The sequence below is a fragment of the Hyla sarda genome, chromosome 6 (genome assembly GCF_029499605.1).
Source record: "Hyla sarda isolate aHylSar1 chromosome 6, aHylSar1.hap1, whole genome shotgun sequence".
In the NCBI taxonomy this organism is placed as follows: Eukaryota; Metazoa; Chordata; class Amphibia; order Anura; family Hylidae; genus Hyla; species Hyla sarda.
Window position 1 is genome coordinate 26,951,941 of NC_079194.1, and position 18,247 is coordinate 26,970,187.

The 18,247-nt window shown below is 44.1% G+C and overlaps 1 protein-coding gene across 6 annotated transcripts in view; it reads left to right on the top strand.

Annotated features, from left to right (window-relative positions):
- The window catches only part of VAV3 (vav guanine nucleotide exchange factor 3), a 266,286-nt gene that overhangs the window by 86,902 nt on the left and 161,137 nt on the right, over nucleotides 1-18,247 (top strand). Inside the window, exon 1 of one of the 6 annotated variants that reach the window (XM_056523397.1) lies at nucleotides 16,816-16,969. The exons of the other annotated variants lie outside the window; for them this stretch is intronic. Coding sequence (XP_056379372.1) covers nucleotides 16,856-16,969 — 114 coding nt within the window. The 5' untranslated portion in view covers nucleotides 16,816-16,855. Of the gene's footprint in view, nucleotides 1-16,815; nucleotides 16,970-18,247 lie in introns of those variants that run through there. 6 annotated transcript variants of the gene reach the window in all.

The following is an 18,247-nucleotide window of genomic DNA, read 5'->3' on the forward strand; positions in this document are numbered from 1 at the left end:
TCCCTCCCCATTCCCACTCCTGCTGTACTGCCTGCCGTTGAGGAAACCCTCCATTCTTTCCCGGTGTCCTCATCCCAGGGGAGGCAGTTACCGGACAAAGAAGGGGAGACCTAAGGGGGGGGGGTACTGTTACGCCTAGCGCTCCGGGTCCCCGCTCCTCCCCGGAGCGCTTACGGCGTCTCTCTCTCCGCAGCGCCCCGGTCGGTCCCGCTGACCGGGAGCGCTGCACTGTCATGGCCGTCGGGGATGCGATTCGCACAGCGGGACGCGCCCGCTCGCGAATCGCATCCCAGGTCACTTACCCGTCCCGGTCCCCTGCTGTCATGTGCTGGCGCGCGCGGCTCCGCTCTCTAGGGCGCGCGCGCGCCAGCTCCCTGAGACTTAAAGGGCCAGTGCACCAATGATTGGTGCCTGGCCCAATTAGCTTAATTGGCTTCCACCTGCTCCCAGACTATATCTGATCACTGCCCCTGCACTCCCCTGCCGGATCTTGTTGCCTTAGAGCCTAGTGAAAGCGTTACTGTGTTTGTCCATACTGTGTACTTGACCTCCTGCTATTGCCTTATTGACTACGATTCTTGCTGCCTGCCCCGACCTTCTGCTACGTCCGACCTTGCTTTTGTCTACTCCCTTGTACCGCGCCTATCTTCAGCAGTCAGAGAGGTTGAGCCGTTGCTAGTGGATACGACCTGGTCACTACCGCCGCAGCAAGACCATCCCGCTTTGCGGCGGGCTCTGGTGAACACCAGTAGTGACTTAGAACCGGTCCACTAGCACGGTCCACGCCAATCCCTCTCTGGCACAGAGGATCCACCTCCTGCCAGCCGGCATCGTGACAAGAACCATCGTAATATTTAGCGCCTTCAGTATTTATCACCGCTCGGGGGGGTTTAGATCATCTCCAGTATGTTGACAATGAAAAAGCGAACACAGAAAACCGAGAATAAATATGTTTGTCTCAAAAGTTTTTTTTTTTGTTTTTCCCCTAAATGCTTTTTCCCTTAATTTTCCATCCTTGGATTTTGTAAACATCAAACACCCAGAGAGAATATAAGTGATACTCAATCTGCGTGAGTGATCCCGGAGGAGCGTGAGAGTGAGTCATCCCTCGTGAATATCCAGGCCCTCCCCAACAGGGGGCAGAATTTAGGACTCATTACATTTTTTTCATAGTTTGGATTTGGCCTATTTTTACTTATATTCACAAATAAAAAAATATATTGATTTTTTAAAAGTTATGTTATGTTTTTTTGTGTGTGTGCATTTTTTATGTACACGGGGGAATTTATCATTTTGGTACCAATAAGAACTACAGATCACAGCGTTAAAAATGAGCCCTCATACAGCCCTGTATACGAAAAAATGTGAAAGTTATAGGTGGTCAAAATAGGGCAGTTTTAAACATTTTTTTTTTTTTTTTTTTAAAGCAGTACAATAATAGAAAAGTATGTAATCATGGGCATCATTTTAATCACATTGACCTACAGAATAAAGAAAACATGTCATTATTACCGTAAAGTGTAAAAACGAAACCCTCTAAAATGTGCAAAATTGCAGTTTCCTTTCAATTTCCCCACACAAAGAATATTTTTTTTTTGTTTTGTCGAACATTTTATGGTAAAATAAAAGGTGTCATTACAAAGTACAATTGGTCACGCTAAAATAAGCCCTCATACTAGTCTGCGGATGGAAATATAAAGGAGTTATGATTTTTAGAAGGCGAGGAGGAAAAAAAACGAAAATGCAACAATAAAATTTCCTGTGTCCTTAAGGCCAAAATAGGCTTGGTCCTTAAGGGCGTAAGATCCACTGTGAACGCAAGTTACAACCGGGGGTAGTGAGGTTACATCGCTCGCCTCACTCACCTGCTCTAAATCAAATCTAAACCTTTCACTGCATTAGTTTATGGAGTGAAAGGATCGGATCGCAAAAGTTTAGTTCGCAAGAGGGTGTCACTCCTGCGAACCACTGCAAATCTAAGTTACAGTCAGGTGAAGAGCGCGGCAGCCCCGCCTCGCTCCCTGTAAATCAAATCTTACCCTTTCACTGCAGTAGTCTATGGAGTTAAAGGGTCAGATCTCAAAAGTTTAGATTGCAGTGGGTCTCACACCTGAGACCCACTGCAATCGTGTGTAACAGTCTGGCAAAGTACGTGGCAACGCACACCTCACTCCCCAGCTGTCAATCAAATCCAACCCTTTCACTTCATAAGTCTATGGAGTGGAAGGGTCAGATGGATCTTTTCTTCTAGTGCTGCCCCCCCCCCCATCCTTGTGGCTTTTTCAGGCATTAAGGCACATCTGAGGACAGGAATGAGGAGAAGGACTTTATTTTGGTTACAACCTCCCTGGTGGTCTGAGGGACTGGAGGCATCATGTGGCATGTATCTGCAAACTGTCCAAATGATTTACCAACATGTATGGACAGGCCTCATAATGGCCCAGATATAGTCAGCTATTAAGGTACGTCAGGTCATATCCCAAATTAATACGTGGTTTTATTTAGACTCATAATCGTACCTAGCACTGGTCTAAGGTAACATAGTAACATAGTTCATAGTTACATAGTTAGTACGGTCGAAAAAAGACATATGTCCATCAAGTTCAACCAGGGAATTAAGGGGTAGGGGTGTGGCGCGATATTGGGGAAGGGATGGGATTTTATATTTCTTCATAAGCATTAATGTTATTTTGTTCCATGAATGTATCTAATCCTGTTTTAAAGCTGTTAATTGTTCCTGCTGTGACCAGTTCCTGAGGTAGACCGTTCCATAAATTCACAGTCCTCACGGTAAAGAAGGCGTGTCGCCCCTTGAGACTAAACTTTTTCTTCTCCAGACGGAGGGAGTGCCCCCTCGTCCTTTGGGGGGGTTTAACCTGGAACAGTTTTTCTCCATATTTTTTGTATGGGCCATTAATATACTTATATACGTTTATCATATCCCCCTTTAAACGTCTCTTCTCAAGACTAAACAATTGTAACTTCTTTAATCGCTCCTCATAGCTAAGATGTTCCATGCCCCATATTAGTTTAGTCGCGCGTCTCTGCACCCTTTCCAACTCCACAGTGTCCCTTTTATGGACAGGTGCCCAAAACTGAACAGCATATTCCAATGCTTTATAAAGGGGGAGTATTATGTCCCTGTCCCTTGAGTCCATGCCTCTTTTGATACATGACAATATCCTGCCGGCTTTGGAAGCAGCAGCCTGACATTGCATGCTATTCTGTAGTCTGTGATCTACAAGTACACCCAGATCCTTCTCTACCAGTGACTCTGCCAGTTTAATCCCCCCTAAGACATACGACGCATGCAGGTTATTAGTACCCAGATGCATAACTTTACATTTATCCACATTGAACCTCATTTGCCAAGTGCATTCCCAGACACTTAGTCTATCCAAGTCATCTTGTAACTTATGCACATCCTCTATAGACTGTACCGTGCTACAAAGCTTGGAGTCATCTGCAAAGATAGAAACAGAGCTGTTAATACCATCCTCTATATCATTGATAAATAAATTAAACAACAGCGGGCCCAGTACTGAACCTTGGGGTACACCACTAATAACCGGGGACTAATCAGAGTACGAATCATTGACCACCACTCTCTGGGTACGATCCATGAGCCAGTGTTCAATCCAGTTACAAACTAAAATTTCCAAACCCAAAGACCTTAACTTACCTGTCAGACGTCTATGAGGGACAGTATCAAACGCTTTAGCAAAATCCAGAAACACTATATCCACAGCCATTCCTCTATATACACAGCCCCCCCTCTATATACACAGCCCCCCTCTATATCCACAGCCATTCCTCTGTCAAGGCTTCTACTCACCTCTTCATAAAAGCAAATTAGATTGGTTTAACAACTTCTATCCTTAGTAAACCCATGCTGGCTATCACTTATAATACAATTATCCCCTATGTATTCCTGTATGTAATCCCTTATAAGTCCTTCAAACAATTTACCCACAATGCGCGTTAAACTTACCGGTCTATAGTTTCCTGGGGAAGACCTAGAGCCCTTTTTGAAGATTGGCACCACATTTGCCTTGCGCCAGTCCCTTGGCACAATACCAGACACCAGAGAATCTCTAAATATCATGAACAGGGGTACAGATATTACTGAACTTACCTCTCTAAGAACTTTTGGGTGTAGTCCATCCGGCCCTGGAGATTTGCTTACATTTATATCACTTAACTTACCTTGTACCATCTCTACATTAAGCCAGTTCAGTACATTACATGATGTGTTACCAGCACTGACCTGTACATGATGTGTTACCAGCACTGACCTGGCCAATGTCAGCTCCTTCTTCCATAGTGTATACAGAACTAAAGAACCCATTCAGTAGCTCCGCCTTCTCTTGATCGCCTGAGACAAACTCCCCATTATCATTATTAAGGGGTCCTACATGCTCTGTCCTTGTTTTTTTTTTGCATTTATATATCTAAAAAAAATATTTAGGATTAGTTTTGCTTTCTTTGGCCACCTGTCTCTCGTTTTGAATTTTTGCTGTTTTTATTACATTTTTACAGATTTTATTAAGCTCTTTGTACTGTTTAAATGTTATAGCTGACCCATCAGATTTGTATTTTTTTTTTTTTGTATTTTTTTGTATTTTTTGAATTTTTTGAAGGCTGATAAGGTTGATAAAAGACCGGAGTCCATCAAGTTCAACGTATATTCCTAATGTGTCCCTACTGAGTTGATCCAGAGGAAGGCAAAAACCCCTCATACTAGAGGTAAAAATTCCTTCCCGACTCCAAATATGGCATCAGAATAAATCCCTGGATCAACCTTTTGTCCCTATAAATCTAGTATCCATAACCTGTAATGTTATTATTCTCCAAAAATGCATCCAGACCCCTTTTTAACTCTTTTACCGAGTTCACCATGACCACCTCCTCCGGGAGAGAGTTGCACAGTCTCACTGCTTTTACAGTAAAGAACCCCCGTCTGTGCTGTGTAGAAACCTTCTTTCCTCTAAACGCAGAGGACACCCCCTTGTTATAGATACAGTCCTGGGTATAAATAGATCATGGGAGAGATCTCTGTATGGTCCCCTGATATATTTATACATAGTTATTAGGTCGCCCCTAAGCCTTCTTTTTTCTAACTAATTAACCCTAATTCTGATAATCTTTCTGGGTACTGTAGTCCTCCCATTCCCCGTATTACCCTGGTTGCCCGTCTTTGAACCCTCTCCACTATATCTTTCTTGTACACTGGTGCCCAGTACAGTGGTCCCTCAACATAGGATGGTAATTCGTTCCAAACGACCCATCGTTTGTCGAATCCATCGTATGTTGAGGGATTTGTGCAATGTAAAGTATAGGAAGTTAAACTCACCTGTCCCCGCCTAAAAATCCAGGGGGGTTCTATCTAAACATTTTAGCTAATCTGGAATTTGGACACTTGGTACCTCGTCCTCACCGCTCCCGATGCTGTCCCAGGGGCTCCCGATGTTGTCACGCTGCTCCGGTGTCTTCTTCGGGATCCACCGGCTTCTTCCGCATCTTCCCCAGGGTCCAGGCCTCGCTTTCTGGTGACGTTGTTACGTTGCAGCGCCGGCACGGCGTGCGTAGCGACGTAATAACGACGCTGGAAAGCGAGGCCCGGACCCTGGAGGAGATGCAAAAGATGCCGGAGAATCCGAAGTGGACCCGGAGCAGCGGGGATAGGTAAGTGAACCTGTCCGGGATGATTGAACTGCTATCCGACAGCAGCTTAAGCATTTTGCGCTGTCGGATAGCAGTTAATGCGATGGCCCCGAAATATAAAAGCATCGTATGTCGATGCTGACATCGACATGCGATGGCCTCTGAGAGGCCATCGTATGTCGATTTGATCATATGTCGGGGCCATCGCATGTCGGGGGGTTACTGTACTGTACACAGTATTCTATGTGTGGTCTGACTAGTGATTTGTACAGCGGTAGAATTATTTCCTTGTCGTGGGCATCTATGCCCCTATTGATTCACCCCATGATTTTATTTGCCTTGGCAGCATCTACCCAACACTGGTCACTACAGCCAAATTTACTGTAAACTAAGACCCCTAAGTCCTTTTCCATGTCAGTCGTCCCAAGTGTTCTCCCATTTAATACATAATCCCAGCTTGGATTTTTCTTCCCCATGTGCATTACCTTACATTGTTGAACCTCATCTGCCACTTCCCAGCCCAAACCTTCAACCTATCCAGATCCATTTGTAACAGTGCCCTGACCTCTATAATGTGATCTACTATACACAGTGCACTGTCCTCTATAGTGTTCACCACTTTAAAGAGTTTACTATCATCTGCAAAGATTGCTACTTTACTATTCAACCCCTCTACACGGTCATTAATGAAAATATTAAATAGAATAGGACCCAAGACTGACCCCTGTGGTACCCCACTAATAACAGTCACCCAATCACAATTAGTACCATTAATAACCACCCTCTGTTTCCTATGACTGAGCCAGTTACTTACCCACATTCTCTCCTAGCCCAATCCTTCTGATTTTATGCACCAACCTTTTATGTGGCACCGTATCAAATGCTTTGGAAAAATCAAGATATACGACATCCAGCGATTCCCCCTGGTCCAGTCTGGAGCTCACCTCCTCATAAAAGCTGATCAGGTTAGTTTGACAGGACCGATCCCTCATAAAGCCATGCTGATATGTGGTAATACATTTATTTTTATCAAGTTACTCCAAAATAGCATCTCTTAGAAAACCATCATACAATTGACATACAACGGAGGTTAATCTAATAGGCCTATAATTCCGGGGGTCACATTTTGACCCCTTTTTAAATATTGGCACCACATTTTCCATACGCCAGTCCTGGGGAACAGACCCTGTCACTATAGAGTCCTTGAATATTAAAAATAGGGGTCTGTCTATTACATTACTTAATTCCTTCAGAACACGGGGATGAATGCCATCTGGACCTGGTGATTTGTCTATTTTGATTTTTTCTAGGCGGCACTGTACTTCTTCATGGGTTAGACAGGTGACCTGTACTTCTTGCTGGGTTAGACAGGTGACCTGTACTTCTTTCTGTGTTAGACAGGTGACCTGTACAGGGGAGTTTACCTTATCTCGCTGTATTTCACCTGGTATTTAATTTTCCTCTATGAACACAGTGGAGAAGAATTTAATATATTTGCTTTTTCCTGATCCCTGTCTATAATTTCTTCCTCATCATTTTTTAAAGGGCCTACACTTTCATTTTTAACCTTTTTGCTATTTATATAGTTAAATAACATTTTGGGGTTAGTTTTACTCACTTTGGCAATGAGTCTTTCTGTCTCTACTTTTGCAGCTTTTATCAGTTTTTTACATATTTTACATTTTTCTCTATAGCTTTTTAATGCTTCTTCACTGCTGTCCTGTTTTAGTAGTTTAAATGCTTTATTTTTGTCATTTATTGCCCCCTTAACATTTTTATTCATCCATATTGGTTTTCCTTTATTTCTGACCCTTTTATCACATCTTACAGTGAGAATTAAAAATATTCTTAAAAGTCTCCCATTTAGTGTCAGTATTCTTGTTTTTCAGGACATTATCCCAATTTTTATTGTTAAGGGCTTCTCTGAGTTGATCAAACTTCCTAAAGTTCATTGTTTTTGTGGCCCCTCGAGAGATTCCCTTATTGCAGGACAAGTTATAATGTATTATATTATGATCACTATTTCCTAGGTGTCCTTCTACTTGCACATTAGTTACTCTGTCAGGTCTGTTGGTTAATATTAAGTCTAGTAGGGCGCCCCCTCTGGTCGGCCCTGCACCATTTAGGACAGATAATTGTCTTTAGCTATAGTCAGAAACCTGTTTCCTTAATGAGATTCACAGGACTCAGTCTCCCAATTTATATCAGGATAGTTAAAGTCCCCAATTATTATCACCCCATTTTGATTTGCTGCCTTGTTTATTTTCCTCAGTAATTGATCTTCTGCCTCTTCCATTATGTTTGGTGGCTTATAGCAAAACCCTATCAGAATTTTTTTTATTTTTATCTCCATATATTTCTACCCATAATGACTCCACATTATCATCCCACTCTCATATATCCTCCCGCAGTGCGGCCTTCAGATTGGACTTTACATAAAGGCAAACTCCTCCCCCTTTCTGTTTTGTCCGATCCTTTTTGAATAGACTATATCCCTGTATGTTGACCGCCCAGTCACAGCTATCGACCGACCAAGTCTCTGTTATACCCACTATGTCATATTTGTTTTCAGACATTACCAAATCCAGTTCGTCAGTCTTTTTGGTCCGACTTCTGGCATTAGTCAACATGCACTTCAATGGTGTATGTTTTTTCTTCCTATGAAGCCTATCCCTATTAACTATTCTAACCCCTCCCTCCGCTCCACCCCCAGGTACATTGATAAGTCCCTCCTCTCTATCTACACTATCTTTCCCCTCTATGTTGTAGGTTCTCTCCCCCCCCAGTTCCTAGTTTAAACACTCCTCCCCCTCTTTAGCCATCTTCTCCCCAAGCACAGCTGCACCCTCCCATTGAGGTGCAGTCCGTCCCTACGGTAGAGCCGGTAACCAACAACAAAGTCGGCCCAGTTCTCCATGAACCCAAACCCCTCTTTCCTACACCAGCTTCTGAGCCACTTGTTTACCTCCCTGATCTCCCGCTGCCTCTCTGGTGTGGCTCGTGGTACAGGTAATATTTCAGAAAATATTACCTTAGAGGTCCTTACCTTAAGCTTGCAGCCTAAGTCCCTGAAATAATTTTTAAGTACACTCCACCTACCTCTTACTTTGTCATTGGGGCCAATATGTACCATGACTGCTGGGTCCTCTCAGCCCCACCCAGCAACCTGTCAACCCCATCCACGATGTGCCGAACTCGAGCGTCAGGAAGACAACACACTGTTCGGTGATCCCGGTCTTTGTGACAGATTGCCCTGTCTGTCCCCCTAATAATTGAGTCCCCCACTACCAGTACCTGTCTGGCCTGCCCTGCACTCCTCCCTCCTTACTGGAACAGACACCCCCCTGGCGGTCAGAGGCAGAGTCATGCTGCAGTTCTGCTAGCTCTGAAATGGCATCCCCCTCATCTGCCAACCGGGCAAACTTGTTGGGGTGTGCCAGTTCAGGACTAGCCTCCCTGACACTTTTCCCTCTACCCCGTTTTCTAACTGCAACCCAGCTAACTGCCTGACTGTCCTGCACCTCCGCCCCACTATCCTCCCCCACCTCTACCCCAGAGAGTGCTTGCTCAGAGTAGGAGACTCCTCTCCAAGTTGTCAATGCTTCTCAGTGTTGCCAGTTGCTCCTCTCCAGGATCTGGGCTTCCAAATAAACAATTTGCACACATCTCGCACAACAATATGCACCCTCAAACTGCTGTTCAAGGATTGCATACATTCTGCAAGATGCACACTGGACTGCCTTTTCCAACGTGGAGGCCATCTTGGTTTTGGGGAGGGTAAAAATAAACAGTAATAAACAGAAGCAAATATTTCAATTAAACTGCCTGAATTTAAAGTCCCTTAAAGGAGAACTACGGGATTGAAAATTTTATCCCCTATCCTAAGGATAGGGGATAAGTTTCAGATCGTGGGGGGGTCCGACCGCTGGGGCACCCCACGATCTCCCGTACGGGGCCGCAGCTCTCTGCATAGAGAGCGTGTGTCGACCACCGCACGAGGCGGCGGCTGACACGCGCCCTCCATTTACTGCTATGGGAGAGCCGAAGCGCTGCCTTCGGCAATTTCCGGCTCTCCCATAGCAGTGTATGGAGGGGGCGTGTCGGCCGCTGCTTCGTGCGGTGGTCAACACGCCCTCTCTAACCAGAGAGTCGGGGCCCTGTACGGGAGATCGCGGGGGGGGGCCCAGCGGTCGGACCCCCCGCGATCTGAAACTTATCCCCTATCCTTAGGATAGGGGATACATTTTTCAATCCCGTAGTTATCCTTTAATTTAAAATCCCCCTCACTTTTATACTTACACCCACTTGTATACTTACACCCACTTGTATACTTCACACACTTGTATACTTCACCCACTTGTATACTTCACACAATCACTAGCTCACACAATCGCTTAGTGTACTTGCTTTTATAGTTACCAGATACCACCTCTCTGTTGGAAGGTGTTTATTTTTATTACTTGGGATACCTGTGTTAGTGTTAGCGTTGTACTAGCTGTACAAAATATAACCGGGAAAATAGTGAAAAACATGTTTACACAACCACATCTAGAAAACTGAAAAATCACGCTGGTTGTTAAAAAAAAAAAAATTCGGACCCATATCTTTTTTTTTTTTGCTTGCTCCTAAATTCAAAATAAAACTTCTCAAGCCCTGCATTAGGCTGCATTCACCTCCAGCCGCTCCATGTAAGCATCTGGTTGTTTTCAATGGGAATCCATATGGTCAATATGGCACGAGTGACCTGTCAATTATTGATGTGTTTCCCCATTGTACGGAAATAACCCAAGAGATTGAGAATGAATATTTGCATCAGAAAGATAAATCTGTGCATAGGACGGAAAAATCCTTCATATGTATGGGGCGTAAGGATCCACGTGTGGCAGGTTTATCCACTGCTGATGATTTCTAATGCAAATTTATTGTAGATTTTACTATTGTATATGAAAGTAGAAAAATCCACAGTTAGGGTCTATTCACACGGCAGATTTTTCCGCTTGCGGAATTCCGCCTCAAATGGAAGCCCAATAGACTTCTATGAGATTCCACACTTCTGAATTTCTGCATGCATAATTTCCGCACCAATTCTGCACCAATTCCGCAGCAACTCCACACAAAATACTCACAAGCCAGAAACCACCCAAGGAAGCTGAAGCGGAATTGGTGCGGAAATTCCGCTCCTGTGAATAGACCCTAAGGCCCAGATTTATCAAAGAATGTCTACGGTAGAGCTATTGTCCCACATTTATTTGGGTGGTGGCTGTGACTTGCGTGCATCTTATTTATCAAGAAGGTGCAGTAGGATGATGAATTTTGCGCAGCTCTGCTGTGGTGGGAAAAGCTCTACCGCATACACTTTATCTAGACGCTTGTGAGGGAGGGAAGCAGACACTTTCCCGGGTCCTGAATTTGACAGGTTCGGTGTTTTTATTTACTTTCACAGAGCTGCCGGGACATTTTTACTTGCATTTTAGATGCGACAATCACATTTTAATGCAGTGTCTAAGGGGTTAAAACCGGGCATCACCGTGATCAGTGATGTCTGGCATTAGAGATGGGTCCTGGTGGCAGATAGCCACCAGGACCACCCAGCTATGCTCAGCTCCTGAGCGCGTGTCATAGAAGGGGAGTGGGACGCTGTCGTCCACAAGAGGTTAATGGTTGAATTGCAGAAGGTAGAAGTGATTCTCACGCCTACTGGTAGGTTCTGTAGCTTTGCGCCTAAAAAAGCACCTTTGCACACAAAATAGTGACTTTTGACAAAATTCGCAAATAATAAATACGTAACCACTGCATGGTCAAAAAGAAAAAGTTCTACAGGTAGGCAAAAAGAGTGAAACTTTCTATATCAAAAGACTCATAAAAGTAGCTAAATATGCTGCTTGCGCCTGAACTGCGCCAAAGCAGACAAAAAAAATGCTCTAAAAGCAATGATAGATCTCCCCCTAAGGGTCTATCTACACGGCAGAATTTTCACTTGCTGAAATTAAGAAGTGTGACTGGGAGTGCGGAATCCCATAGAAGTCTATGGGCTTTAACCCTTTAAGGACCCAGCCATTTTTCACTGTAGGACCCGGCCATTTTTTGAACATCTGACCACTGTCACTTTAAACATTAATAACTCTGGAATGCTTTTAGTTAACTTGCATCATTTCTTGGTGAAAAATCCCAAAATTTGATGAAAAATTTGAAAATTTAGCATTTTTCTAACTTTGAAGCTCTCTGCTTGTAAGGAAAATGGATATTCCAAATAAAAAAAATTTTGATTCACATATACAATATGTCTACTTTATGTTTGCATCATAAAATTTACGTGTTTTTACTTTTGGAAGACACCAGAGGGCTTCAAAGTTCAGCAGCAATTTTCCAATTTTTCACAAAATTTTCAAACTCACAATTTTTCAGGGACCAGTTCAGGTTTGAAGTGGATTTGAAGGGTCTTCATATTAGAAATACCCCACAAATGACCCCATTATAAAAACTGCACCCCCAAAGTATTCAAAATGACATTCAGTAAGTGTTTTAACCCTTTAGGTGTTTCACAGGAATAGCAGCAAAGTGAAGGAGAAAATTCACAATCTTCATTTTGTACACTCGCATGTTCTTGTAGACCAGATTTTTGAATTTTTACAAGGGGTAAAAGGAGCAAATTTATACTTATGTTTGTAGCCCAATTTCTCTCGAGTAAGCACATACCTCATATGTCTATGTAAATTGTTCGGCGGGCGCAGTAGAGGGCTCAGAAGCGAAGGAGCGACAAGGGGATTTTGGAGAGTACGTTTTTCTGAAATAGTTTTTGGGGGGCATGTTGCCTTTAGGAAGCCCCTATGGTGCCAGAACAGCAAAAAAAAACACATGCCATGCCATTTTGGAAACTAGACCCCTTGAGGAACGTAACAAGGAATAAAGTGAGCCTTAATACCCCACAGGTGTTTCACGACTTTTGCATATGTAAAAAAAAAAAAAAATTTTTTTCACTAAAATGTGTGTTTCCCCCCCAAATTTCACTTTTTTGCAAGGGTTAATAGCAGAAAAGACCTCCCAAAATTTGTAACCCCATCTCTTCTGAGTATGGAGGTACCCCATAAGTATACCTGAAGTGCACTACGGGTGAACTACAATGCTCAGAAGAGAAGAAGTCATATTTGGCTTTTTGAGAGCAAATTTTGCTCGGGGGGCAAGTCGCATTTAGGAAGCCCCTATGGTGCCAGAACAGCAATAAAACCCCACATGGCATACCATTTTGGAAACTAGACCCCTTGAGGAACGTAACAAGGAATAAAGTGAGCCTTAATACCCCACAGGGGTTTCACGACTTTTGCATATGTAAAAAAAATAATAATCATTTTCACTAAAATGTGCGGTTCCCCCCAAATTTCACATTTTTGCAAGGGTTAATAGCAGAAAAGACCCCCCAAAATTTGTAACCCCATCTCTTCTGAGTATGGAAATACCCCATGTGTGGACGTAAAGTGCTCTGCTGGCGCACTACAATGCTCAGAAGAAAAGGAGCGCCATTGAGCTTTTGGGAAAAAAATTGTTTGGAATGGAAGTCAGGGGCCATGTGCGTTTACAAAGCCCCCCGTGGTGCCAGAACAGTGGACCCCCCCACATGTGACCCTATTTTGGAAACTACACCCCTCACAGAATTTAATAAGGGGTGCAGTGAGTATTTACACCCCACTGGCATTTGACAGATCTTTGGAACAGTGGGCTGTGCAAATGAAAAATTTAATTTTTCATTTTCACGGACCACTTTTCCAAAAATCTGTCAGACACCTGTGGGGCGTAAATGCTCACTGCACCCCTTATTACATTCCGTGAGGGGTGTAGTTTCCAAAATGGGGTCACATGTGGGTATTTATATTTTTGCGTTTATGTCAGAACCACTGTAAAATCATCCACCCCTGTGCAAATCACCAATTTAGGCCTCAAATGTACATAGTGCGCTCTCACTCCTGAGCCTTGTTGTGCGCCCGCAGAGTATTGTACACCCACATATGGGGTATTTCCGTACTCAGGAGAAACTGCGTTACAAATTTTGGGGGTCTTTTTTTCCTTATAAAAATAAAAAGTATAGGGCAACACCAGCATGTTAGTATAATTATTTTTTTCTACACTAACAAGCTGGTGTAGCCCCAACTTTTCATTTTCATAAGGGGTAAAAGGAGAAAAAGCCCCCCAATATTTGTAGTACAATTTCTCCCGAGTTCGGAGATACCCCATATGTGGCCCTAAACTGTTTCCTTGAAATACGACAGGGCTCCAAAGTGAGAGAGCGCCATGCGCATTTGAGGACTAAATTAGGGATTGCATAGGGGTGGACATAGGGGTATTCTACGCCATTGATTCCCAAACAGGGTGCCTCCAGCTGTTGCTAAATTCCCAGCATGCCTGGACAGTCAATGGCTGTCCGGAAATGCTGGGAGTTGTTGTTTTGCAACAGCTGGAGGCTCCGTTTTGGAAACACTGCCATACAATACGGTTTTCATTTTTATTGGGGGGGACAGTGTAAGGGGGTGTATATGTAGTGTTTTACTCTTTATTATGTGTTAGGGTATTGTAGTGTTTTTAGGGTACATTCTCACTGGCGGGTTACGGTGAGTTTCACGCTAGGAGTTTGAGCTGTGGCGAAAAATTTGCCGCTGCCCAAACTTGAAACAGGAAACTTACTGTAAGCCTGCTCGTGTGAATGTACCCTGTACGTTCACATGGGGGGGGGCAAACCTCCAGCTGTTTCAAAACTACAACTCCCAGCATGTACTGACAGACCGTGCATGCTGGGAGTTGTACTTTTGCAACAGCTGGAGGCACACTGGTTGGAAAACCTTCAGTTAGGTTCTGTTACCTAACTCAGCATTTTCTAACCAGTGTGCCAGGACGTGGAAAACGAAAGTAAACCCCCCCCCTGTCCCCGATCTGCTATTGGTGGTCGCGTCTAGACCACCAATAGCAGGGATAGGAGGGGTGGCACCCGTGCCACCTCACTCCTATCGCTACAGGGGGATCGTGGGTGTCTTAGACATCCGCGATCCCCCTTACATTCCGGGTCACCATAGACTATAGACTATAGAATCGCGCAAATCGCAAGTGTGAATTCACTTGCGATTTGTCGCGATCGCCGACATGGGGGGGTCTAATGACCCCCCTGGGCATTTGCACGGGATGCCTGCTGAATGATTTCAGCAGCCATTGCCGCTCCGATCCCCGCCCGGCGCACGGCACGGACCGGAACTGCCCATGACGTAACTGTACGTCATGGGTCCTTAAGACCCAGGGTGTCGGGACGTACCGTTACGTCATGGGTCCTGAACGGGTTAAAGGGGTATTCCAGGAAAAACTTTTTTTTTATATATCAACTGGCTCCAGAAAGTTAAACAGATTTGTAAATTACTTCTATTAATAAATCTTAATCCTTTACGTACATATGAGCTGCTGAAGTTGAGTTGTTCTTTTCTGTCTAAGTGCTCTCTGATGACACCTGTCTCGGGAACCATCCAGTTTAGAAACAAATCCCCATAGCAAACCTCTTCTACTCTGTGCAGTTCTCGAGACAGACAGAGATGTCAGCAGAGAGCACTGTTGCCAGACAGAAAAGAACAACTCAACTTCAGCAGCTGTTAATTATTGGAAGGATTAAGATTTTTTTTATAGAAGTAATTTACAAATCTGTTTAACTTTCTGGAGCCAGTTGATATATATATATATATATATATATATATATATATATAAAAAGTTTTTTACTGGAATACCCCTTTAATTTGAGGTGGAATTCTGCCGTGTGAACTCTGCTAAAGGAATTGACATTGACGATTTTAACCTCCTTTCCGTATTTCTTCACGGCAAAATTCTGCAGCAGACGGATGTGATTTGTGGATGAGATTTGTGTTCACAGCCTTGGCAGTGAAAGAGTTAATGACAGAGGAGAAGCTTCAGAGGTTTTATGGTTGAGCTGAGAGCAGGGTAATGATTATAGCCTTGATGGTGTCCCCGGCAAAGGATGTGGCTTGTGAGAGGGAGCGTAGGACACCTTAGAGGTCATTTCTATGAACTGATACAGAATGTACAGTATGGCGGATGTGATATGATGTCTGTAGAAATCTCTATGATGGGGGTTACTGCAGGGGACGCTTCCAAGAACCTGGTCAGATCATCTACAGAACTGTGGGGTATGGGGTATTCCTACCAAAAGTGTCCAAGGAAGGGAAAATGGTGACCGGGGAACAGAGTCATTGGGCCCAAAGCTCATTGATCTGCGTGGGGGCGAAGGCAGGCCATTCAGTCTGATCCTACAGAAGAGCTGCTGTAGAGCAAACTGCTGAAAAAAAGTTCCTTCTGTCTATGATATGAGATTAGGAGGACATCACAGCTTGCTTTATGGCAGAAGGATCCTTTAATAGCTATTTAAAGGGGTACTCCGGTGGAAAACTATTTTTTTCTTCTTTTAAATCAACTGGTGCCAGAAAGTTAAACAGATTTGTAAATTACTTCTATTAAAAAATCTTAATCCTTCCAGTACTTATTAGCTGCTGAATACTACAGAGGAAATTATTTTCTTTTTGGAACACAGTGCTCTCTGCTGACATCACGAGCACAGTGCTCTCTGCTGACATCTCTGTCCATTTTAGGAACTGTCCAGAGCAGCATATGTTTGCTATGGGGATTTTCTCCTACTCTGGACAGTTCTTAAAATGGACAGAGGTGTCAGCAGAGAGCACTGTGCTCGTGATGTCAGCAGAGAGCTCTGTGTTTCAAAAAGAAAAGAATTTCCTCTGTAGTATTCAGCAAGTAATAAGTTCTGGAAGGATTAAGATTTTTTTTAATAGAAGTCATTTACAAATCTGTTTAACTTTCTGGCACCAGTTGACACCAGTTGATTAAAAAAAAAAATATATATATATATATAAAAAGTTTTCCAATGGAGTACCCCTTTAAGCAGAACGGTGCCCCGACCACACTGAAAATGTAGTTGTTTTTTTATCATCTAAGAAACATAACAAAGATCAAGGGGGGGGGGGAAGATTTATCGAAACCTGTCCAAAGGAAAATTTGCCCAGTTGCCCATAGCAACCAATCAGATCTCTTCTTTCATTTTTAACAAGGCCTCTGCAAAAAGAAAGAAGCGATCTGAATGGTTGCTATGGGCAACTGGGCAAATTTTCCTCTGCACAGGTTTTGATAAACCTCCTCCATGGTTCCCATTAAATTCCCCAGGTATCAATCCGAACGATCATGTGACAAGTCCACGGAGGCCACGCCGCACACCTTACAGGATCTGGTGCAGATACCACAGAAATGCAAGCAGGTAAAGATCGGTGCACGTGGACAGCAATACGCAATAGTAGTAATTAGAGATGAGCGAACTTACAGTAAATTCGATTCGTCACGAACTTCTCGGCTCGGCAGTTGATGACTTTTCCTGCATAAATTAGTTCAGCCTTCAGGTGCTCCGGTGGGCTGGAAAAGGTGGATACAGTCCAAGGAAAGAGTCTCCTAGGACTGTATCCACCTTTTCCAGCCCACGGGATCACCTGAAAGCTGAACTAATTTGTGCAGGAAAAGTCATCAACTGCCGAGCCGAGAAGTTCGTGACGAATCGAATTTACTGTAAGTTCGCTCATCTCTAGTAGTAATGAATCCCGGCACTAGTGAAGTCTGGAGGCAATTTCTTTTTCTTTTATTGAAGCATTATCTCATGCAAAAATGAACGCAGCACGCGTTCCGGCCGGAACGCGTGCTGCGTTCATTTTTGCATGAGATAATGCGAGTGCCGGGATTCATTACTGCTACAGATACCACAGGACACCTTCATAGGTCTTATGGAGTCCTGACAACAACCTAAATCAACGGACTCATATGGTGTCAATCAATGAAAACCACTATGGCAGGAGCCACTCTATACACAAAGCCAAAATATCTTGCCCACCGGTCCAGAACATGAAATTATAGAAACAGACATGAATAGGAATTCATCCAGTTTAACGTTTAGAGATGAGTGAATCCTCCGCCCCCCCCCCCCTAAATTAATTTTGAAAGCATTTGCTTAAAGGGGTACTCCGCACCACTAGACATCTTATCCGCTATTCAAAGGATAAGATGTCAGATCAACCGGAGTCCCGCTGCTGGGGACCCCCGGGATGTCTGCTGCAGCACCCACCTGGACGGCTTCCACCTCACACCGGGAATGCTGGAGGCTTCGGATCCCGACCACAATCCGCCCCGTGTGACGTCACGCCCCGCCCCCTCAATACAAGTCTATGGGAGGTCCGTTACGCCCCCTCCCATAGACTTGCATTGAGGGGGCGGGGCGTGACGTCACACGGGGCGAAGTCGTGACCTCACGCTCGTCCGCCATTGTGATCGGGATCCGAAGCCTCCAGCATTGCCGGTGTGAGGTGGAAGCCGTCCAGGTGGGTGCTGCAGCAGACATCCCGGGGGTCCCCAGCAGCGGGACCCCGGCAATCTGACATCTTATCCCCTATCCTTTGGATAGGGGATAAGATGTCTAGGGGTGCGGAGTACCCCTTTAAATTAGCCATAGAAATTGAATGCAGATTTGGCAGCCAATTGGTATTCTTACAGA